At 37.3% G+C, this 24,432-nt stretch overlaps 1 protein-coding gene across 1 annotated transcript; it reads right to left on the reverse strand.

The window, feature by feature from the left end:
- Positions 1–284: 284 nt before the first annotated feature.
- Positions 285–14,061, reverse strand: LOC131775337 (putative leucine-rich repeat-containing protein DDB_G0290503). The gene is made up of 16 exons (XM_059091440.2): positions 13,867–14,061; positions 11,849–11,954; positions 11,653–11,753; positions 10,848–11,004; positions 9,970–10,145; positions 9,091–9,259; positions 8,597–8,778; positions 6,526–6,625; positions 6,212–6,363; positions 5,584–5,731; positions 4,632–4,813; positions 3,656–3,800; positions 3,098–3,279; positions 2,326–2,494; positions 1,973–2,116; positions 285–1,615 (listed from the first exon to the last, which is right to left on the reverse strand). The coding sequence occupies exons 1-16, from the start codon at positions 13,893–13,895 to the stop codon at positions 1,352–1,354; spliced, it is 2,406 nt and encodes an 801-aa protein (XP_058947423.2). The 5' UTR covers positions 13,896–14,061; the 3' UTR covers positions 285–1,351.
- Positions 14,062–24,432: the final 10,371 nt, after the last annotated feature.

Raw genomic sequence — 24,432 nt, forward strand, 5'->3', positions numbered from 1 at the left:
ATCCCTATACGGATCAGCTTTAGGTGCGTCACAAAAGGTATACCCCAACATAGGCAATGTCAGTGCTTTATGCCACCATTTGTTTTCAATCAGCTACTTCTGGACATATGCAATACAAATAGAGAATCCTTGACTGTGCTCTGTTCTGTTGTAAAGCACGGAGGGAGCTGGCTACAGTACGAAAGAAGTGTAGGGAGAAACACGAGACGTTGTCAGACAGCTTTTGCTCAGCTCTATGCTTTGTATTCTGATAGAGCACGCTCTTTCAACCAATGGCAGTGCGTTTTATACCCGAACTTTATTAGAAAGGAAAGTGGAGGGCAGATAGCCAGGCTCAGACATAAACTAAAAAACTTTTTGTGTTTTTCATGAATGAGTTAACTTGCGTCTTACAAATTAGTTGGTATAGTTTCGTCTTGACAATTTAGAGCCAATTCTAACCAGAGATCAGGCTCTATTTAACCCTTTCGACTAACCTACGGTATTTTGCCAGTTTATACATAAGAGTAACAACATTCCAATATTCCATGAAGGGCTAGCTCTAGGAACGTCAGCTTTGAAGCCCTTTACGGTGTGCAATTTACTCAGTTGATACTACCAAACTAACATAACAATATTTCAGTCCATTAAAATTGCACTGGTAGACTACTTTTCATGTTTTGAATACATGCATTCCTTAATGCTTGTCAATTACCATTTTGAATTTTGCTGTTCATTGCAACTTAGGCCGTCGTTAACTTTTCTTTTACGCAATTAATTTAACGAACAAATTTTACGATTTTGCATTAGGCGTGATACTTTTAGATGAATTCGCTAATAAATATCTTCGTAGTAAATTAAATTCAAACTTATTTCATTGCTTTTCTTACAACTAATATCTTAATTGCGCGATAAAATCTACAGACATCTTTCGATGTAATTAATCACCCCTGTCACCGGGGTCATTTAAAGAGGACAAAACAAAAATCACTTTGTAAAACACATCAGTGATTTCAGATTAACTAAATTGTGTAAATTAGTGCTTCAAGCCAAAATAACCATAGATGACAAAGAATTTAAATGGAATTGCTCGTTTCGTTTAATAAGACTGAACAGAATTGTGCAAGTTAACACTAGTGTTAGTGTAAAGGTGTGGTTAAATTTCTAATTCCTCAAGAATCAATTTTCAGGTAATGTAGAAAATAAGTTTTAACTGGAATTACGTAGCGTTTCTTACATTTGATTGATTAAATGTTTAATCGATTGTTCTTTCACCCATTATTATCAAAAATCAACCTTGTAATTCGGTGAGTATATATCTTGCTATTCAAGGTTTAAGAGCTGGAATATCTGCTTTCATTATCATCTTCAGTTAATTGTATGACCACACTGGTAACAATCGTTTTTTCAAGAACAGAATACAGCAGCTTCCGGACGAGGCTTTGCTGGCAGCGTCTCTTTCTCCGTGATTTTCAAGCAAGTCCTTGTTCTTGGCCCACCTTTCCTCAAGAGCCTTGGCTTCCTTCACGAAAGGTTCATTAACCGTTGGGTCAATGGTCTCGTTCTCAATCTCCTTGCTAAGCTGGATGACGCGGTTTACCTTTGACTGTTTTTCGTTGACCTCTCCCAGTCGTGCCTGAAACCAAAAGTTCAAGTTCCGGGCTATAGATAAACTATGTCAAAGTAACTCTGCAGAAAACATATCTAATAACCAAAATTAATCTATCCGTCTGTCCATCCGTCCGTTCGTCCATCCCACGCTCAATCCTTTCAATAATGATCCTCTCCCGAGTGACCCGTCAGTCAGTTTACGGACGATAAACTGAAAATTTCAAATTTCGGATGGATATTCAAACAGTTTGCTAACCAACATTCTAAATTTGGTGATTTCCTGTCGAAACATCTGATCACAACCACCTTTTCTATGTAGCTGAATAGATTGCAAAGATCAGCGCTTAATTTTAATAAATTATAGGGCTGTCTGCATACTTACGTCAATTTTCTGCTGCACCCTGGAGGCCTTTTTTGGATCCATGTCTATTCGTAGTGAACCCACAAGTTTTTCAGTTTCGTCCATCCATGCATTCATCGCCTTGCTTTCTTTCTTCAACTCTTTCATTTTCTTGGTTATGATCGACTAAAAATGTACTAAGTACTATTAGTTTGTGGCATGAGAAAAGAATCGAAATGATTAAACAATAAAAACAAGCAAACAAACAATTTAAGAGCATATGTCTTTCACCTATCTATATTCATGACAACCACTCCTTGCCTCGCTTGCAGTGAGGTTCGACATCTCACTTGCAAGTATTTCATCTGCCTTTAGCCAATAATTTATTATCTTACCTCGTACGTAACTTTTCTCTGAAATAGGTGTCGCTTTGGTTCCACAAATCCTTCATCAGAATCTCCATTAACCTGATCGGGAGCTGAGTGGGCAACTGATACACTGGAGGGCACCATAATCTCTTGGACAGCAGTAGAATGCTCAATCTTACGCAAGGAATCTGCGATCCTGAGAGGTAGAATGCGTTTCAGTTGAGGGTCGTAGAACCCAAACCAAAATTTGTTTACAGAGGCCAATCAGAATTAGATATCGGAGTAAATCACACGAAACTGCCTAAAACGCTATAAACAGGTGGCTAAGGCATTTGACTGGTTTTGATGGTGCCATGATTTTTCTGGACCTACCATAGAGAGAGAAGTGAAGCAGGACTTATGTTATTTCGGATTACGTTTGGAACTAAGAGCAGTTTAAAGTGGGAGTCAAAAATAATCCATGATTTCTTTGTTCTTGCCTCACTTAGGTCGGAATACTTGCATCACTTTCTCAACCAATCAGATCCAAACTAAAATCAATGGTGACTCGGTTACTAGCATTTTCGTGCATTTCATGAATTTTGCCTGTTTTTTTTTTTTAATTTTTTTTTCGAGTTCTCATTAACTTACGATTATGTTGATATTCTCCGATTGGCTATTGTAAATAATTTGGTTTTGTTTTTCGAAACTCATTTGAAAACTGATCTAATTGAAGATTTCTTTAGTATTTTAATAGTGATGAAATTTGTTCATGTTGAATTTCTCATCTAAGTAAGAAAATTTTTTTTTTGCTCCAAACCTTTTCTTTTTTTCGTCAGCTTCAGCTTTCAGTCGTTCCAGCCTGTCCTCTAGTTCCTCTGTTTCATGTGTAATAGTCTCACCAGTTTCCTCGGTTACCAGATCCCGCCGCTGAACCTCTCTGGCTACATCCACAGCTCCACCCACCGAAACCTCATAAGACCCTATCTTGTCCATGATTTCCTGAAGGTTTAAAATCAAAGAAATCATAGGAGGTACTGATAAATTATTCTGAGGAGTTGAAAGAATAATTGGTTCTCAGCAGATTATTGTGGATTGTATTCATTAGACGCTTGAACAGCCAGTTTCCATTGTCACATTGGTCATTCCCACACTGGAAATGCTGACACATGTGATCACTTTGCAGACTCTTGAAATCCCCTCCTTAAGGCAAAAACCGCTTACATTTCTTACTTTGGGCTTTTTAGAAACAAGAAGTGCCGTCGCATTTATTACTGGCCAATCAGAAGGTCCGAGTCGTATGTCTAAATTTACTGGCAATACTGTGATTCAAGTTTAACTCCTCTACTCCCTGTGACCAGCCCAACGGTTTTCGTACCTTGTGTTTCTGTTCCGAGTCACCCAGAGACTGCCAATCGCCATCTTTGATTTCGATTGATTTGATGTCCTCTTCAAGGTCATCAAGGTTTTCATTCACTCTCCCCATCCACTCTCCACCCATGATCAAAATGGCTTGTACCAAGCTAAAATGCGCGCATAAAGATTAAAAATGATGGAAAAGAAGTCAAATGAGGACAAAATTATTTCCCTGAAAATATTTTCTAAAAGATTTTTCCCTACCTTTGTACAATTTTATCTACTTGTTGGTTTATCAGAATAGAGAGAGGGTAGATGTAGCAAGGGAATTCGTCTCCGCATCACGTCTTTAAAAGGGAAAGCTTCAAATCTCACTCTTGCGTTCAAGTTTTCAGGGAAATATTGAGGTTTTGACAAAATGACAGAAGAAATCAACGGATCACGTTTATTTCATGAGGCAAATAACGCCTCACGCTGATAAATTATTTACGAATCACGTCTGCCTCTGTAATATTCAGGCGTCATTTGCTAATTTTGGCCTCAATCACGTGTCCCTTATAAACTCTTTTCCACACTCTGGAGAGATATTGCATTACTAGATTAAGATTAAGGAGGGGGGGGGGGGGGAGGGAGAAAAGAATTTGCGTTGGGTATGTGCCGCTGGCCTTTCAGAAACTCCAGCCTAATATAGCTCATGCTGTGTCCGATTAAAGACCCCATCTAATTCTCGAGGTCGTTCATTGTCCCTCTAGGAAGAAGAGGGGTCCAAGTTTACGATACCCTAATGGCAGTTAGAGACATTAACTCAGTCTGATACCAGACTAACAATGGGAGCTAGCTGGAAGAGATTATTTAGGTGATTCATTCATAAGCTCCTGCTAAGTTGGTCAGAAGGTTTCCGCTAGATATTCGACAATTTAGCATGTTTACATGTTTTTGTCAAATAACATCTAGCGGTAAAAAAATATCTTGACCTTCAGAGGTCAAGTGACACGTACCGGTCTTTGTTAACGTCATGAGAACGCCACATCTCCTCCCATCTGGAGTTCAAATCGCTAACTTTTCTTTGCAGCCTATCGCGAGCTTCTTGTTTCATCAATGTTTTTCCCTCAGTTGCTTCAAACGTTTCCTTCACCGAACGAAATGAAGCATCCTCCTTGGACATTTTTCGTTCCAGATCCTGGAAAATGGTTCAAATATCAAGAGAGATATACCAAATACTAGTTAAGAGGAAGAGAAATAGTACAACCCGAAATCCTCGTGAGACTCGAGTCTCTGCAGGTTCCAGTTTGCTGTGGGATTGAGTACTAGATAACCCCCAGGCGACTGAGGTCATTAACTAAGTTTCAATGTAAGTTTGGGCCTTTTACATCAAATATCTCAAATTTCAAAAGCAACATGTGAAGATATATGGAAGGTAGGGAAAAAAACTTTTTTTATTTAGTATCTGGGACAGCATAGCATAAAATCTCTTTGTTCTCTTTAAAATGATTCCCGTTCCATTCGCTTCTAGAATAATTATAGATTGTTTTGTGCATCTTTAATTTGTTTTCAGCTGAACATATCATTAAAATTCATTTCTCTGTGCTTAGCTGAGAATTTCATTGCTATTAACGCTAGCTTTATTTAGGTGTCACCTATTCTGTCTTGCTACTAGCTTATAGATTAGAAGGATAGTAGAAATATTATTGAGAAAACCGACATTTAATTAAATAAATAGCGACGCAGTAACATAACAAGACAAGCGTACCCCAAACCGCTCCCTCTTACCCTTGAATTCTTTTTTCTGTTTAAATTTTTTTCCTTTTTTGCGGAAAGGAGGGGGTTATTTTAGGAAAAAATTCTCAAGTATTTTATATAATTTGATATATAATAGGTTCGTCTAAATACGTTTTTTTTACAAGCGGCGTTAGTCATGGTATGGTTATTTTTGTTCTTTTTTTTGGTTACCAGTATTTCATCGAGCTGCTCCCTAACTTCTTTAATGTTTGAACCAGCAGCTGAAAACTTTTGCAGCGATTCTTCGTCCAGCTCATTCAACGCCTTCGAACAAAGGTCTAGCGACGAATCAAATGCTTTCGTAGTCTCTTCGTGAATCCTGTTGGATGAATAATTATGAAATTAGCCCTAAAGTATCATACATGAGGTCCAAGGTTCGAGCCACAGACGGACCAACACTTAGGGTCCAAGATAAGTGAGGAGAATGCGCTGCCTTTACTATGACATCTGCAAACGGTTAGGCGTTCTAATCATCTCGGATAAGTACGATAAACCGCTTAGGCCCTTCTTCTACATCGTATCTGTGCTGATTAGCAGGGTAAGTTAAAAACCCAAGCATTTCTCCAAAAGAATAGGGAAAGTAACTCCCAGTGTAGTGGTATAGCCTAGTTTCCAAAACAAATCCTTTTTCCAATTGGGGGCACTAGAAAAAATTCCATTCAAAACTTGGTAAGTGCCAAAGTCCCCTGCCAACTATTGTAAAGGTATTGTCCTCGTGCAGTGGTGACAAAATGCCATCGTCTCAGTTCTTGTCTCCAGCCTAACATTGAGATTTTCCTCTGCTTTAGCAAACACTAACCTTGCTTTACCACCCTCTGTCCTAGTTTTTAGAATCCACCTATCTTCTTGTGCAATAGTCTTCTTGACAGCTGCCATGGAATCTTTTACTCTCTGCTCATTGCTTTTAGTTTCATCTTCTTTATGGAACGGTGAAATGATCTTTGGTGGTGGCTTGATATGAAAGGGATGGGGGAAGGCATTGTAAATTCAACATGGTGCAATAAATAAATTACTTAACAAATAGATTCCATTAAGCCATGCGCCTACTCAGTGCAGAATGATCTTAGGCTTAACACTTTGCATTAAAGATAAATTGCGCCGCCTAGCCCATACCTTGTGGTTTGGTTCCAGCGAAGCCTCCACGATGGCCGTTTCTGTCTTTTCTACTGTTTCTTTGGGAACGTTTCTTAGTTCATGCATACTGTTATGTAACCTGTTGACAACACTTAATATCAGACTCAGACAAAATTTTCCTTAAATAATCCTGTATCCTAATTTCTCATAAATTTTGATTCAAAGGTTATACTGTAGTGAAAAATTAAAAGTCATTTACTCTTCGAGGTTGAAGGGTTGAATCGACCTTCCAAGAAGCCAGAAAAAAAGTTCGAGGTAACGCAGTACCACCCGCTTTTTTGATATTATTTACTTACAGCACAAGCATATCATCCCCCCTCCCAGATATAAAACTCAGCGAATCAAAGTTGTAGTTCTGAGTTGATGCAGTGTACGGTTTCTATTCAGAGGCTTCCTTTAAATTCCAGTTACTTTCTTTGAGTTTGATGATTCGAGATGACTTATTAAAAGTGAAAAAGGAAGAAACCACATGGGACGTGGATTATGGTATTTCGAAATACCATAAACTTCGATATCTGAAGGGTATTTAGAGGGTGGAAATAGCTCAACATCGTTTGTACTCATTGATTGCTAGCTTCAACGGGCATCGATTCCAAAATAAATCCTAAAAACGAAATAATGTGGAATAACAGAAAAATTCTTATAGGAAAAAAACCTGTCTTTTACCAAACTTGGTATGACGCCGGTATTACTAAGATAAGCGACATTTTAAACCAAAATCAGAAATTTTTGAAGTAGCATGAATTTGTCACAAAATTTAATTTAAATGTGCCTTTCACCACATACTATGGCTTGGTCAACGCAATCCCAAAAGACTGGAAAGCTATTCTTACAAACCCTATTCCAAACGTCACACACGCGAACACTACTGTAAACAGCCTAAGAACCAGTTCTATTTACTCTTCTCTTTTAAACACCGTCTTTGTTCCTCCCACTGCCGAAACCAAAATTCTACGCCACGGATTTACAAAAACTACCATCAAGAACGTTTATCTTATGCCATTTAAAGTAACAAACGAAGTTAAAATAATAATGTTTCAGTATAAAGTGATTCATAACGTGCTTCCAACTCGCGCCACTCTTTACCGAGACGGCATTTCAGAGAGCCCCTTATGCAACCTATGCAATACAGAAAAACAAACGTTGCATCACCTATTAATAAACTGCACACTAATACTCGACTTCTGGATTCTGTTTCAAGACTGGTGGCACCAAAAAACAAATGAAACAATAACGTTATCCACAAGTCATATACTCTATGGCTGGCAATATAGGACAAAGCATTGGCAAGTCCTAAATTATTGCCTATTGTTAGCCAAATATCACATTTTCTGCACAAGCCTTTGCGGAGACATCTTAGATTTTCAAATCTTCCTACTGTTCATCACGGGAAAACTTGAAATCCTAAAAGAGATCGCGACCGCAAAAAAAGAACTTCCGAAATTTTATCGCACGTGGGCTTTTTTACTTTAATTTTTCATACTGCTGTTTTTTAGGTTAGACTTATACTTAACTTCATTTTTGAGACCTGTATGTTTACTTGTGATTGTCTTTTAATTGAAAAGAACTTTGTAAACACGCCAACCGTAAATTAAATTAATGTTAATAGTATTGTAATACATGTATCGTAACGTAGTGTATGCATAATTTGTGTAAGTATAAGTACCAGTAGTGTTAGTAACAAGTACAATGTAAGTGTAATTAATGCTGTAAGTAGTGTAAGTGATCGTCTTGTAAATAAAATTGTTTAAAAAAAAAAAAAAAAAAAAAAAAAATATATAAAACTCAGCGAATCAAAGTTGTAGTTCTGAGTTGATGCAGTGTACGGTTTCCACTCAGAGGCTTCCTTTAAATTCCAGTTACTTTCTTTGAGTTTGATGATTCGAGATGACTTATTAAAAGTGAAAAAGGAAGAAACCACATGGGGCGTGGATTATGGTATTTCGAAATACCATAAACTTCGATATCTGAAGGGTATTTAGAGGGTGGAAATAGCTCAACATCGTTTGTACTCATTGATTGCTAGCTTCTTTCGTTTTTATTCCCTTACCTGTTCTGGGTTCCCATGAGCCTGTCAATGAGAGTTGTGTATCTGGTGTTCAATTCTTCTTTGTATCGTTCCACCCTTTCTGCATCTCCCATATCTAAGCGGCTACTTTCTAGAAGTGAGTCAGCTTCCAGCGCCACTTCCTCTAAATTGGGTTTGCGATCTTTCACATTTTTGAGCTGCCCCTGGAATAAGTCACATTCATTACTAACTCCGCGAGATTTCCATTGTTTACTCGTTAACCATTGTAAGGAAGAAGTTGTCAATTTCGTTATTCCTTTTAAATGGAAAAATGGCCTTGTAGTTGGAAATCTTATATATCGGACAGATGTTACTTTCGTTACTTCTCATGCAGCAAAACTTACCTATTGTTTTTTTATGGAGGGGCGAGGGGGGGGCTATACTTCGGACTCTTTGTTTTTCGTGCCTGTTTTTTCTGCTTTTTCGTATTGTTCTTAGTGTCATGTGTTATTTGTAGCTTTGTTTTCGAAAAGTACCTGATTTTTCTCCAAGTGTTCCTTGATGATAGCTGATGTACTCCCAGGGCTTTTTTCGTCCAGGACCTTTTCGTTAAGGTGCAGCCAGGTGTTTAAGGTGTCATATTTCTCATACCAATTATTCAGCTTCTTGTATTCACGATCCACCTCCAAACCAACAGATTCAAGACTGAAAGGAAAATGATCTCTAGGATTTAATCGGTAACTTGGAAATGCAATGTGAGCTAGTTCCTCGCAGTCAGTACTTGGTGAGCTAGTTTGTTCTACTGAACTTTTCGCTCATCCTTCCATGAAATCTATATACACACCTCGGTCCATTCTCGACACAATAGGCCTTTTTCGAATTACCGTTAGCCTCATTTTCAAAGCGAGTCCTGGTGCTCATCCCTTCATATGATTGTAACTTTTCGTTCATATACAAAGTAAATTCTTTTCATACCAATCGTTGAGCAACAGGCCTCGTTTTAAAAAGAGGCCAAATGTAATTCGGAAATGGCTTATTGATGATGGGTATACCCATCACATAATCATTTTGTGACCTGGAAGTTAACACGCACAGCTGGCTTAAATTAGCGCTGGGATACAAGGTAACAAAGTGGGTTGCTACAGAGGTCATGTATCTTACTTCGCTCTCAGGCCTCGTAAGGGCCACTGTGCTTTCTCGCTCAAACGATGTCTTGTCTTTCACGGCTCATAACTCTAGGCACTACAAAGGTGACCTACTTGCAGTATATCAGGTAGGATACCCTATAAAAATTAATCACTCTATTTCCCTTAAAGGTACCACTTTGGAAATCTTTCTTACTTTCACACGTCACGTTTTTCGATCACCTCAAAGTAGAAAGAAGTTTTTAAGGAAAAGCATGAAATTACTTTTACCTGCCACTTTTGTTGATCACATTTTGACAAAGTGAATTCCACCTGATCGTTATGCCTTCCAGTTCTTTCGCTATTTCATCATTCTGATTAGAGTCTCGTTCTTGAAATATTTTGTTTACCAGACTTGTGAGGTCATCTGCTGGCTTGATTTGATTCACGATGTCCGTTAGTAAGTTCTGAAAAAGTTTGGGATTAAGGTGACAATGACGTAATTTCTGGCACACTTAACAAATAATATCTCCATCCTCATAGTCAACTAACAATGCATTGATAGTTTGAAATGCAATACGAAATTTAAGAATCACACTCTCACAATGTATAACTCTCACAATTTATAACATATTTCAAAAAACCTCAAGCCTGATTTTGTTTGTAATAACAATGGTTTCGAATGAACGAATATTCCGAAGCGTTGAAACGTTTTTAAGTAATGTGCCACTGACACGTTGGTCACTGTTTTAAAGAAGGGATAAGCGCTCACGCATTTTACCATCCGTTGTCAGTTGCGACACTTTGTTCTTCTTACGTAAAGTTCACTATCCAACGGCTCAAGAGATTATGAAATGCATCTGAGTACATGTAGTATTCAACACGAAAACATGGAGGTAATGTCGCTATGATACCATGACATCTTTATATGTGGTCGTTGCCTGAACATTAAACTGAAATGATAATCAGAATATGAAAGGAACAAAACGAGTATGTGAAAGATATATGGTTGATTAAGGAATGAAGATGGTCAGAAATCATGACGAAAGACATTTACCTCAAGGATCAGAATATGTGATAAAACCTAACCACTAAGTTCCTATTTTCCCCTGCATTTTGATGCTATATATTTTAGAAATCAGTGATACTGCTGGTCAGAGTTTGCTTACCTGATAATCTTCTGTGTCATTTATCAGCTGATAAAGCAAAAGATGTTTAGGATTTTCCTTTTTGGACCAGGAAGGAAGAGCCTCTTTGATGGAGCCAATAAAAGAAATTTTTCTCTGTTTTCTATGATTCTGGATCTCCTTCAATTTCTCTAAAGATCTTTAAAAGATAATATTGAAGATAAGAGGGGCGACTCGTTTTCTGTTTTATTTGACACTTGTCCATGTGAGGTCGCGTTTTTCAAGAATTCAAATGGGCACTTCCGGTTATTAAAGTGAACCCTGCTATGTGACAAGTATGAATTGCTTTCCAGAAGTTCAAAGCACTTTTCCAACTTTTCAAACAGCTTAATAAACTATTTAAGAATCGTGTCTTTCACCGACCAATAATAATTATATACTGGATAAAGTAAATGCTGATAAAGTTCTGAATGCACCCCCACCAACTGCAGTCAACTCCGACATTACGACATTAGAAGGATTTACTAGCTCGATCATCTATGCCCACATCTATCAAGGGACCCAAGTAACACTTTCGTTTTGAAAAATTTTTTCAAATACTTTCTTGGCTCAGTCAAGAGGCACACCTACTTCTGGTATAAGTGGTTGCATTACATCGGAAACCCTAATGCTAAAAATAATGACGTCAGTGTGAATAAAAAAGTAGTAACTTAGGGAGATACCAATTTTTATACTGAGCAGTTGTCAAAACAGTTTTAATTGGTAGAGGGGTCGCTGAAAGTCCACGAAACACGGGCAACAATGAAAGCCATTTAAATTGGCTGTTTACAGTTTTGAAGATTCATACCTCGACAATCTTCTTTTGCAGTCATTCAAATAGGGCTGCCAATCAAGCATGTACTTTTTGTCTCCATCCTCGTAAGCAATTGTTTTGGTGGATCCCTTCTCCTAAAAAAAGAGATTTGAACAAGTACTCTAACATAAAGGCCCTAAAGACAACAACAATTGCTGTGTGTTAACAAGTCACAGCGAAATCTACTCACTAGAGACTTTAAAGATTCACATTTCTTAGCTCTATCCTCTAGGCCTCGTAGTGTTCGGCTAAATGCCGCCACTTTCCCTTTGAATTCTTCGGCAAATTGCTCAGCACTGTCGAAAGAAGCAAAATTTAGGGTTAGAGTTCACATTATTATCCGAGCTCGTTAGCTGTATCTGTCAGCTAGCTAATGATTTAGAGCATGGATTTACGAATCAAGGCTTTAGCGTTTGAAGACAGTGGAGATAGATATCCAGTAAGTACATAAAGTCAAAGGATCCAGATGAAATAGCACTTTTTCTCAAAGAGGAGGGAGGAAGATGCCCTTGTTTTAACTTACAGATGAAATTTGTTGTAAATCATTACGTCATTATGAGCAACAACTCGCGTGAATTAGAGTGAAATTTTCCGAAAGAGAAAGTACACCAACGAAAACGGAAGAGAGCTGAAGCAAAACAGCAAGAGCAGGCAACTGAGTAGACGTATTTCCCAAACATAATTAAATTACTCATGCAGACTTTAAAAAAGGCAATCAAAAAGTTAAGCGGCAGTCAAATTGGCTCTTTCTGCAAGTGAGCTGATAATTATTTTTAACTGATAAACTTCAAACAATTTGATAGAATGGTTGATCGTCTCAGTTCCAATCTCCTTTTGGCATCAGTCGCAGAGTTTATTAAGTCGCGTGTTGATATTTGGAATAAAGTACCTTTCTGTAATTATTCTGCGGTTTGTACCAAGTTTTTCTCATTAATTATGCTAAACTAGATTTTCTAGAAAAAGTTAGTTACTTGCGATCGACTACAAATGCAGTTGTCCTTCTTCGTATAATAATTTTTCTGAGGAAGATTATTATAAAATCGTGGTTGCATTAGGTAGAGGTATGAAGGCATTGTGCGATCTGTTTATTAGGATTACAATTGTTTTTTCCAATCCATTGAACATTTAGCTTTTGGAAAACCCTGGAACCTTTGCTCGGCTGTCTAACATACCTTTGATACCCGCAAATTAGTGTCTACGAAACCAGTTGTTGTAGTATACTATCACTTTTTGAACTTCAAATAGCACTTACCTTAAGAATAATAATAAGAGTACTGACTATCGATGCATCTAATGTTTATAAATTCCAACCCAAGTATATTTTGTTTAATTGAATAGTTCCCAGTATGTTGAGGTTTCTCTTTTTGCATGCGGTAAGCCAATCGTTTTAAGTCTTCGCTCAATTTTGGTAAAAAATGAAGACATATCTTTTGAGAGTTTAAAACTTAATTCGATTAACAATGGCAAACAACTGTGAACAGATTCCTCCTCTTTTCCGGACTTTGTACAAGTCTTGGTGACCTTCACCCTATTAAAAGCTCTTCGAGAAAACAGCGGACAGAGAGCAGCATAATAATAAATACTAATTGAGAAAAGTCAGGATCGAACAGGTTTCTGAGTGATAGGGCTATGAAAATTATCAGCATGACCCGTGTCGATGGGAAAGTAACAAGAACGTGCTGTCGGTCCTCGTTCAAAGGCCGTTTTCAGGCTAAGTTAATTTCTCAAACTCTCTTTGTCTTTCTACAGATCAATGAGATTTTCTATTGATAAAGAATAACATACAAACATAGCGAAACATCTTAAACAACAGCTGTGCTCCATGTTCTTATGAACGACTGCTGATGACGAGTGATCTGGATAAGTCTTTAATTCAACTGCATTTATCTAAACACCACGGCTCAGAAGCTCTCAGATCAATTTAAAAGTCCTGTGATAACTTGTGTATCGATGCTATTGTGATATATCTATTCATTGATAGCCTTGCATCAATATTTTTCTTGCATAAGTAAAATTGGCAAACTTGTTGCTTAATGCATAAGTAGACAAATTTCATCGGAATAACTTTCGATTATTCCTGTTTAGCTCACCCTGTCTTAGCTCGTAAATCTCTACATACCGAGAGAATTCGTGCTGTACCAAGTTTGACTGTGGTTGTTATTTATCGCTTTGTCGAGCTTGCAAACGGGCTTTGTAGAATTAACTTACCTTTTAACCTTGTACTTCTGCGATGACATATTCAATAACACAAACTTGGTTGGCTCTATCGCTCTCTTGAAAAAGGAAACTTGAAGAACAACTGAAGAACTAAGTAGAATTTTCGCTGGTCTCAGTTGAGATTTGCATACTGGGAGTAAAGAAGCAACACATTCCACTAGGTGTGCCTTGTTTGCATTTGAAAGAACGTGATCCAGTACTTCAATCTTGTCGCAATTAACGTTCTGGATGAAAGACTTCTATTGTCAACTTCTGTTGTTAAGGTATAAGGCTAAATTTAAACTGGACTGAATTTGCAAGGGACTAATGACATGAAGGATCGATAGAATGAGAACTTGACGCTATGCCAATGTTCGTTCCCGAGAGAAGGTCCGAAAAAACAGCGTGCATTGATCAAGTGCTCGTCGAAAGGTTTTTGCACTTCATTTAAGCTCATTTTCGCTATTTAAGACAGCGGTACTCTTTCATGATGTAAATATAGTCGTTTACATTCCAAAAGCCATTCAAATACGCTGAACTCTGCAGTTTCTTTCATCCTTCTATTACGCAAAAGTTTCGCTTTCTAGTATTCTGCCTCAAGGTATCCAATAGCCAAGAGCAAAAAGGGACAGCGGGTGGCTATGATTGTATGCAGAGTAGATTCTGCTTTCTAGACTTGGCTAATCTTCCTTAATAGACAAGGACAACTTTTAGCTATGAAAGGGCCTCAGGGGTTGCTGAGCATCAAATCTCGCTGTAGCAGCAAAAAATACTACCAGTGCTCTTTATCTCCCTTACCAAACTTCTTCAGCAACCGTGCAGTGTTTTGCTTTTTTTTTTATGTAGCAGCTCCGTGATTAAATAAAGGAGTGGAACAGAACACGGAGAAACCTTTTCCATCCACAACAAACTAACAGGTTTAAGGAGCTGTCGAAAGACCTGGAAAGGCTTAGGCATCTTAAAATTTCATGTTCTCAGGCAAAAATAATCACCTTTTTGGGTTTTTTATACAACTCCATGTCAATCTACCTCATGGTCAGGCATATCACACCTCTGGTTAATGTCAAATCAAATTCAATTTGAAGGCACTTTCTTATAGGAATGAAGATGGACGGATATACTATTGCAAATTACTTAACGAAAAAAGCGTAACACACTCAAGTGCTTACAGTGAGAGAGTTCAATCATGTAAAAACAAAACAAACTCAGGACACCGTAATTCTGAATAAGTCACTCGCGACGTTCCTGTCAAAGGCGATTTTATTCCCATTTTATTTAGAGAAATCAGGAGATCGAAGTTACACGCATTATGCTGTAATTACTGAAACAAATGTCTCATTAAGAACGAAGAATTTGCCTTTGCCTTCATCGGATTATTGGTCACAATGTGATTCAACCGTCTGATGAACAAAAAAATGAAACAACGTGTATGAGAAATTAAATTGTATTCAAATTCATTTAGACTCATCTCTCATTAAACTTGAAAGTAAATAAAATTTATGGTAAGAGTCCTTGCGGAATTAATTAAGTTTGTTTCAGAACATTACGATACTTCCAATCTAAGCTAAAACTTAAACTACGTATTGCAAAAAAAAAAATCGATCTGAAAGTTACCTTGAAATTTATTTTGGGTCGCATAAGGCAGCAAACGTGGTCAGGTGGACAAGTTTTACCATTGACCTGAAGAGACAAGGAATCGGGAGGACATGATGTTTTCACACATGTAGCCCATTTGGTGTAAATTTGTGTCCCACAGTCACCGCGTGCTGGAAATGCTAGGATTAAAAGAAAAAAAAAACGTCAGCAATTAAGAGCTTATAACTGGTTGCGCGTTCATCGGCGGTTCGCACGTGTGCGAGATGTAATTGCTATAGTTTTTAGTACGAAGTGTAAGATTACACTTTTTGGCTCGATCGTCCATATTTTCCTTGGTCTGCAACTTGGCGCCCTCTCAAAGGGGTGGATTTTCCTTCACAATAAGTCCAGTAGAATTTTAAATAAGTAAGCTTAAGATAATTAATTTTTTTTTTTAATTTTTCAAATCAAATTGAGCTTGTCTTCTTACCTAATAGTGCCATCGAGAGAAGGACAACTGCAAAAGCTAAAAACTTCATGCTGTGTATGACACAAGGACACTGGCGATTCTGGAATGAACAGAGTACATGGGAGGATCAAAACACCAATTTTTTGTTATATGAGAAGGTAATATTTTAGCATCGATCATATTTTTCTCATTTCAGTTTGAGAGGGGAACATTTGAAAGTTCTTAATAACTTATTACGCCTTAGGATGAGTGAACAACAGAAATTTACCATGGAATAAAAGTGAACTTTTTATGTAATGATTGAAGTCTTTTTATAGCCAATTCTTAGCACGCTACATGGTAACCAAAATTTACGAATTCATGGTGATGTACTCGTGGGTGTTAAGCTCAAATGACAAAACTGTACGAGGCACGCTTCCCAAAAAATTTAATAAGTAATAGAAAGCAAATTGGCCCCATTCGATACTTATTAGCATTGGATTATTGACAATGGAAATAATTTTTGGTGAACTCCACCTTAGATGTAATGTTTGCAGATATACAAGCGAATCTTTGGCTTTTACAATTCTATATCTATAAAATGCAAGTGTAACAGAGTTTTGGGGGGTAAAAATGACATTTTAGGTAACGTTGACTGAAGTATGGATATTGATTAGAAATCTGAGCTAAAAACTTACGTTCTTTTATATTGCTTGGGAGAGAACAAGTGCCAGCAAGTATCAGGCAAGACGACAGATATAAACCTAAATGAAATAAAAGCACTCAACGATTTTCCCCATTCAAAGAATCCGTTATTTTTCGGGTTTTGACCATTAATTTCAGCTTACATCAACAGGTAGTCTTGGTCGCAGAAGTGCCCCTTTAGCTGGAATAAAAGAAGTAACAATATATCCCATCTGAAATTTTCTCAACTAAGTAAATTTCAAACGTAATCGCTTCAATGATTTGACACATAAAGATAAAGGCGAAAATTGGTACCAGGTTACACGTGGTAATTATATACATTTTTTGTTTGTGGTGATTTAATACAATAGCTATTTGTTGAAAAAGGTTTTACGCAGGGATGGCTTTCAAACACAAACATGGTTCTAAATGATAGGGGTGAATTTTAATCTTTACGTTGCAGCTCACTTTTTGGCCAAATGATCGAGAAGGGAATTAGATAATAAATCTGTAAATCAATGAAATGTAACAGGTAAGTAAGAAACTGTCGGCATACGATTTTGATAGGCGAACGTTATAGTTTTTCTTTGACCTCGAAACTATTGATAATAGCAGACAGCCCCCGAAATGTCAGCTATTCCAGCGGATTCTTATGGCGTTTTACTCCTCTTATTCAACGCTTCACTAATCAAGGGCCTAGCTGGGGGGGAGGGGGTTCCTGGAGTGTCAGGGACCCCCCCTCTTTGTAAGCCATTTTTAAACAACCTAAAATATTCAGGTGGCGAAAACTGGTGAGAACCCCCTGTTTGACACAGTATGCCCACCTCCCCCCTCCCCCCTTTGAAAAATACCGGAGATGCCCTTGGCCCTTGTTAATAGTTAAGAAACTGCATAGAAATTTTCTGCGATATGGTGCTGCTGATTCCTTAGGATCCCTTTATTTTGTTAAATCTCTTTAGTATTTTTAAGAAAGATAGTGTGAAAAGGAGAACAATAACTGAAAAGTGAGTCATAAAGCATGTTACCACATTCTATTTATCATTAATGGCAACTTAGCCAGGATGGATTAGTATCTCATTTAACAAACCAGGAGTGATGTCAAATACAAGGGCAAAAGGAAACATTGAGAGGAATATCAAAATGGGCGGGGAAAAGAAATGCAGAGAAGTTTGCCCTTTTTGAAACTTGCCATGGATTGTGTAAAACCTTCTTATCCCATCATAACCTCAATGCGTGGGAAAGGCTTATTTGTGAGGTGTCATTTTAGAAATGAGTGTATCGAACCAACCAATGTTCAGTAGAGTTTCGATTAAATCACATTACCCTTCTGAAAATTTCAAAGTTTGTTTTTGGGGAAAGTTTGCATCAAATTGAAAAACAGGTGACTTCGTAATTCGATTACCAGCAGCGTTGCAGAAGCTGAGAAAACGCTCACGCTTCTTTTTCCTATTAGCCTTCATTTTCTGAGATTTTCTGGGATCAATGTCAGTATCTGGACAAATGCGTGCCTACCTCTCCCTTCCCTAACTCAACAGCAGTCAAACTGACAACGAGAGAGGGTAAAGGTTGGATTAAGGGAAGGTTAGGTGCATAGTTGCTCAGATACTGACTTTGATACGCATAACTACTATTTATACACGCACAAGAGTTGAAGCGATAGACGTCAATCAAGATTTGCAATGTAATAAACAAATAATTTTAATTGTTTCACATTATCTAAATCATGAAGAAAATCCTTTTAAGCATGGAGCATTGAGGACCTGAAGAACAGAAAAAGCAACAGCATCAATAAGTGGTCCAACAATGCATTTTCTTAACCAAAATAGACACTCCTGAGCTAGCTAGAAAGGTTAAAAACTGGTCCGATGTCGGAAGTGATCAAAGAAACAATATCAAATATGACTTCTCCGAATAAAGTGCTTTCTTTACATCGGTTTGCATTGGGTAAATTCAAATTCTGTGGCACCTTTGATATGATATTATCGGTAATGGAAACCTTTGATATGATTGATATTCAAAACAAAATGTTCCCAGTAAACAGTAAAAGCAACACCAACAAAAAAATTATTAACGATAATGACAATGATAGTGACAAGGATAATGATACCACTACTACTAATGATAATGACATGAAGTGTTTTAATGTAAGAAATATGCCTCAGGAGGCCATGTCAGTTTTTCTTCAATACATCCATTTTGGACTGAATTCCTATCAAAATTAAGGGATTTTCGACGAGGTCGATCACTCTGTGGAGTCTTAAACGCCTTATGCTGTGCAATCATATTCACTTCTGATTGACAGGATGAAAACGTTATAATTTCGTACGCATGCTTCCCCTACATGAATTGATCCAACTAAATATAATTGTTTACCTCCATTGAGGCTGTTGGTTCTATCAGGCAGCAAATCCTTTTTAGCGTTGTACTCGCACCATATTTGAACCTATCTTCGCAGTCACGGTCTTCGTCTTTTATTCTCTTGAAATTGTGAGGACATAGCAGGTCGTTTTCAGCTGCATTAGGATTTGTTGCCACGAAACAAGCTGCCCAGTCCGTATCACCAACGTAGGGTGCATAAATTGTCTTGCGATAGTCGTTAGGATCAGGCATATAGTTTGTGCCACTACACCTGCTCGAAACATAGTGTGCTGAGGCATAGTATAAGTCATGTTAGAGGCTTTTAGCTTTAAAGAAGGGCACACATAGCAGTCACAGCATTACAAGGTACATTTACAAAATATTCGCGTAAACGGTAAAGGGAAGATCACTGAACCAAAGATTTAATGAGCAGGGCAATAGTTATTAAGGTATGAAATAAACTTTTTAGGTTCTTGGCCCACTTTTGCAAAAAATAACGTGAAATCATCTCCCCGCTATATTTAAGACTGATAAATTTGACAATAAAAAATTCTAGTTACAATTCTTTATAAGTTGCAAAATAGATTTGGCAATCTCAGTACTGTGGTAGGCAGGTACAGAGATTTAGATCAACGTTTGATGTGTAAACTGCAAACGTCAAACCGTGGTTAGCCATTTGATGTTAGAAGTTAAAATTTTGAAGATTCGAGATTTTCAGCTTTTTAGATCGACGTAAGCTGTCACCTGAAAAAAAATCAACATGTGCGCCGCCATTTTGAATTCCACAAAGGATGGCGGCCTTTATTTCAAACACAAAATGAGGCTAAAAGTTTGATGATCTGGTTTCCTTAACGGATTGGTTAGAAAGGAACAGGAGGAAGAAGAGCGCCGAGGGAATTGACTGCTAACGGTTTACGGTCAAACGTATTCAGAAACAAACGTGGATCTATTTTAATCGTCCTCGTAAAGCAATAAGTTCGAAGTGCTTCCCAAAGAGGAAACCGAATGATAGGAAAATAGTTATTTACCAGATATTATTGCAGCCACCACAAGCATGATCACTTTAAGGAGCTTCATTCCCGATCTCTTTATTCGGCCTACGATTTTTTTAAAATAATAAATTAAACTGCTATGACAGTACTAACATTGGAATCAAGTGGAAGATAAATTTTGTTTGAATTACACGCCTGATTTCGAAGTATTCGAGTCTTAACTAAGAGCTCGTTTAATAACCCCAGCCGTCTGCAATTGAGCGCACGGCAAAACATAGAAAAATCAAGATTATGTCTCTTAATTTATTTGACCAGTTTTGTTGTTGAAGTTTCCTTAAGGGTTTGATGTTTGTTACGACGAGTCAAACAATGAAACTTATACACCAGAGAAGTGGGATATGTATTATGATTACGTTCAACTTGCCCGTTATGTTTTTGAATAATCATACCTGAAAATTCTTAACAAAGTTATATTTGTAATTAAACTATAGTATGAAAAGGGCATACGTTAAAAAAATACCCTTGATGGTAAAATTTAACTGAGAAAATGGCATTTTTGAAGGTAAACATTAACGTGGGTTCAGGCCAATGCAAAACGCCGCGTACTGTATGATGCTTTAAAAAATACGTAAAAATTGGTGATAGATGGATCCGAGTGTGACTCTTTGTAGAGAGCAGGAAAGGATATTGGTCATATTATGATTAGTATGAACCTTTATCAGTGCAGTATCGCTTACCTCTGAGGTCCTTCAATTCTATGAAAGATACATTTACAACTTTGTGCGAGGTAAACATAAAAAGTACTTTAATTGTAAGGCAGCACGCTTCACTGATTTGTTATTTCGTTCAGGGTACCTGTCAATGCAATGTTTGGGAAACTAGTTCTATCACTTGGATTCCCCTAAAGACATAAAGCACTCTGATAATGTTAGGGGGAAAGTAGAACTCTACTGCGCTAATAATCAGTTACAACTCAAAATATTCTGGGTTTTTTCTCGAGATAAGCGTGAGAATTGAATTTTTATTTTAATTTCTGATTAATTAACAAGACTGATCGACTAATTGCCAACTGGTTGAACGACATCTTCTAAAGAAATATTGAATTTCGATGTCCTTAGTTAATTGTATAGAAAGGGTTTCTATACTATTGGGTAAGGACCACGTTTAGTTATCGAGGGGAAAAAGTGTTTGGATGGAATAGATCAAAATTGAATTTGATTCCCTCCAGATTGATATGATACAATTTCGACATGCCAAAATTAAATAATTATTCTTTTTTTTATCAAACGAAGAACAAAATGGTGTGTCATCGAGTTTAAAAAAATTACGGACGAAATTCAGGTGAGTGTTCTTATTCAGTTTTTCCGGCACCTAAGCAGGTACCAATACGGGTACCAGATTTGGTGCAGTGCCAGGTACTCGTCCAAATCATGACCAGGTCACAGTTACCGTACTTTTCATGGTAATTCGAACACTGTGCTTCCCTCGAAACATATGCCAGTATTTAAAAATTTTCTGAGACAAAATCTTGGCAGCTTCAAGTACAATCTTATAAAAACTGGACTAAATTTTAGCAGGCCCTTGCTTGAATATGGCTCGTGTTTCATGAGGTCTATTAAAATCGCATGCGAGATGGTCTTTTTGTTTAATTTCTTCCCTTTCTATAATATTGCCTGAAAAGCTATTACGATGGAAAATGGCACCGTCATCGGGCTAGCATGAATTACGTTTCACAGTTAAATGTTATTACAAAGCATTTTAAAAAACCATTTTTCACTTGAACGTCGTGAAACTGAAGGACAGTAATTACGACGTCAGGGGAACATTTTATAAGAAGCCACTAGGAAAGCTAAGTAAATTCAGTTGTTCTTAAACGTAATGTTTTATTAATCTTTTTCTATTTTATAACAGTATTTCATTCTTCAGTTGGCGAAATGCGCAACTCCCTGACTGTACTATCAGAAGTAAATTGAACTAATGAATACATATCAGTGCTTTGTAGCAAAGGAAGATTTTGTTTGCAGATCTTGCTAATAAATCCGCTCTTTCAAGAACATTCAGCCTTGTTTAACTGCAAAATAAAGGAGTAGATGATAAATAAATATATAATTCGTCAAATAATAAAAACATTTAAAAAAAATTATTTTTCCAAAGTAAAAATAGCTAGGCTTGACTTTTCCATGGGAAAGGAAATTATAGTCAAGGTACTATGGTAAAACCTTGTGAAATGTTCTTATTTTTGCTTGCTTTTTAATCCCGTATGTATTTCGAACCTTCCTTGTCTCATTAGAGGTTCTGTTAGGAAAATAAGTAATAAAATAGTTTTATACATATCTACTTAAGAAGCTTAATTCACAAGCCAAGTTTCATTGCTTGTCTTTGCTTTCCTTGCAATGATCAAATCATGACCTTTGTAAGCGGAGTCAAGCTCACTAATTCCGTACCCTTTCACCTGCGATTTTAGTTTTGTTGTGTTTTGCTGGAAATTTTTTTTTTCAGTATTTAAACGATCTGTGGGATCGGTAATTATTTATGTCCGTAAGACTCTGCAATGTTCTTTTGATTCCCCCCTCCTTGGAAGTTAACTGGTCAGTTCGTTTATGTTGACCATGATGTCTGTGTTGACGACGACTGATTCCCCTTTCCTTAAGGCGAATAATAATGACTGTTCTGTAACTCGAAATATAATAAAAGTTGAGGTTTACGTTAAACTTTAATTTTGGTTGCAGCAAGCAGCAAACACTGTCCACGCGATCTTTGTTACACCAGTTCCCGTCGTCAACCTTCGTAAGACCGAGTGGGCATATATCATTTCCGAGGCTATCCCTCTCTTTGTTGAGACATGCGACCCAGTCGGTGTCAATGAAGGGGGGTTTTTGGTAAAATCCACATGATCCGTCCACTTGATGGTACAAAGATATATCTTGATAGGATAAAAATAAGATCACGCTTAAGTGCATTGTGTTTGTTCTGTCGACTAAGACAGAGTAAACGAGAGAATCATATGCCTGTCTTATGGCAGATGGTAATTAAAAGAAGAGCTCCTTGAACACTTGTCGGAAAAACAGCTCCAGAAGAGAAATATCGACTGCTCTTGATTTTGCAAGAGTTGCTGATAACGATTAGTTTATCGGGTAGTAATTTAAAAAGTTATACTGGCAGATCTTGCGAAACAGAGTGAGCAGGATAAATTGCTTTATGATCTATAAAAGTTTATAAACTTGGTTTGAAAATAAAAAGTAATTACTTTATTTAGGTGTTCCAAATCGATAGCTTGTTCCTTTTCCGCCTTTATTATTTTAAGAAGAGAGAACGATCTCGCAGACATAACATTCCCAATTTGACACAGACGAGCTACAAGACAACTTGTCCTGCCAGAATTGTCCTTTCAAGGTCAGCAAGGGAAGTAGGCGTCGCAGTGAAGAGGACAACCCAGAACAAACCATTACTCGGGAGGGACTGATATCGATCACGACGAAAGACATTAAAGTCGACTTACATGGATATAGCTCTATAAAGCATCACACTTGTTTTCTAAATAAAATAATGCATGTCGAAGGAAATATTTAGACTTAATTACTTAGGAAAGGTTTGAGGGAGTTCTCGGTCGTATAGTTTTAGAGTCGTTTTGTAAAACTTATTTTCATTTGAAACGAAACGACTCATGATTTGCAGCTAATCGCCTTCGACTTAGGCGAAATGACTTGTAGTGCGACGAATTTGAAGCGAAAGGACCGAAAAGCGCTGGAACACGATACTTCATGTGTTCTCCTCTGACGCAATTTCGTGAAAAACATTGGTCTTCCTTCAATTAATATATATACGACGCTACCCAGCTTACCAAACATAATAACATTAAGAACCATCAGCAGAATTATGGTCAACCCTTTTCTTGTCATCTTGTCTCTCTCCCTCTTGTAGCTATTGACATGAAAGGCAGAAACACTGCTGTGAGTTGTTGTATCTTGTGTCTGGAGATGTGACTAAAAAAATGTTATTGCTGTTCGCCCCTTAAAAGAACGTCTCACTACAAACTAACAACATTTGAAAATAAGTCTCTGCCAATGAATAGTGAACGTGAAAATGAGAAAAAAATTAGACAGTTGATATCAGCATTTAAACAGATTGTTAGTTGCTGTACTCTTGCCTACGGAAGTTGATCATTTTCGGCGTTCGTTTGTTACTTTTCAAAAGTTTAAACATGGTCTTTTATATTTTTGGTTAATTCTTGTCATACATTGTCCTGCGAAATGATTCTTGACAAATATGGGATGATTTCTCGTTGGGTTTAACGTCTCTACTTTTTCACCGACAGTCCTCAAGGAAATATCCTGCCTAATTTACATGAAGCTTATTACAAATTATGGTATTTTTTTCTATTTTTTTTTTACCTCGTTCAAGACGTTCTCCAACAGCGACTTTCTGTTATGACTTTTACTTTTTGACACAATAGCACACCGTGTAATGAATAATTAAGCAATCTCCTTGTTACATTGTTTGAAGAACGCTAGGTTTAAATAA

This window comes from Pocillopora verrucosa, chromosome 9, assembly GCF_036669915.1.
Source record: "Pocillopora verrucosa isolate sample1 chromosome 9, ASM3666991v2, whole genome shotgun sequence".
NCBI classification, from domain to species: Eukaryota; Metazoa; Cnidaria; class Anthozoa; order Scleractinia; family Pocilloporidae; genus Pocillopora; species Pocillopora verrucosa.

Coding starts and splice junctions, on each gene's coding strand:
- LOC131775337 (XM_059091440.2), bottom strand. CDS start 13,895: ATGTCATCGCAGAAGTACAAGGTTAAAAG. Junction 6,626..8,596: donor CTCATGGGAACCCAGAACAG/GTAAGGGAATAA, acceptor TGTTGTCAACAG/GTTACATAACAGTATGCATG. Junction 3,280..3,655: donor ACTCGGAACAGAAACACAAG/GTACGAAAACCG, acceptor TTAAACCTTCAG/GAAATCATGGACAAGATAGG.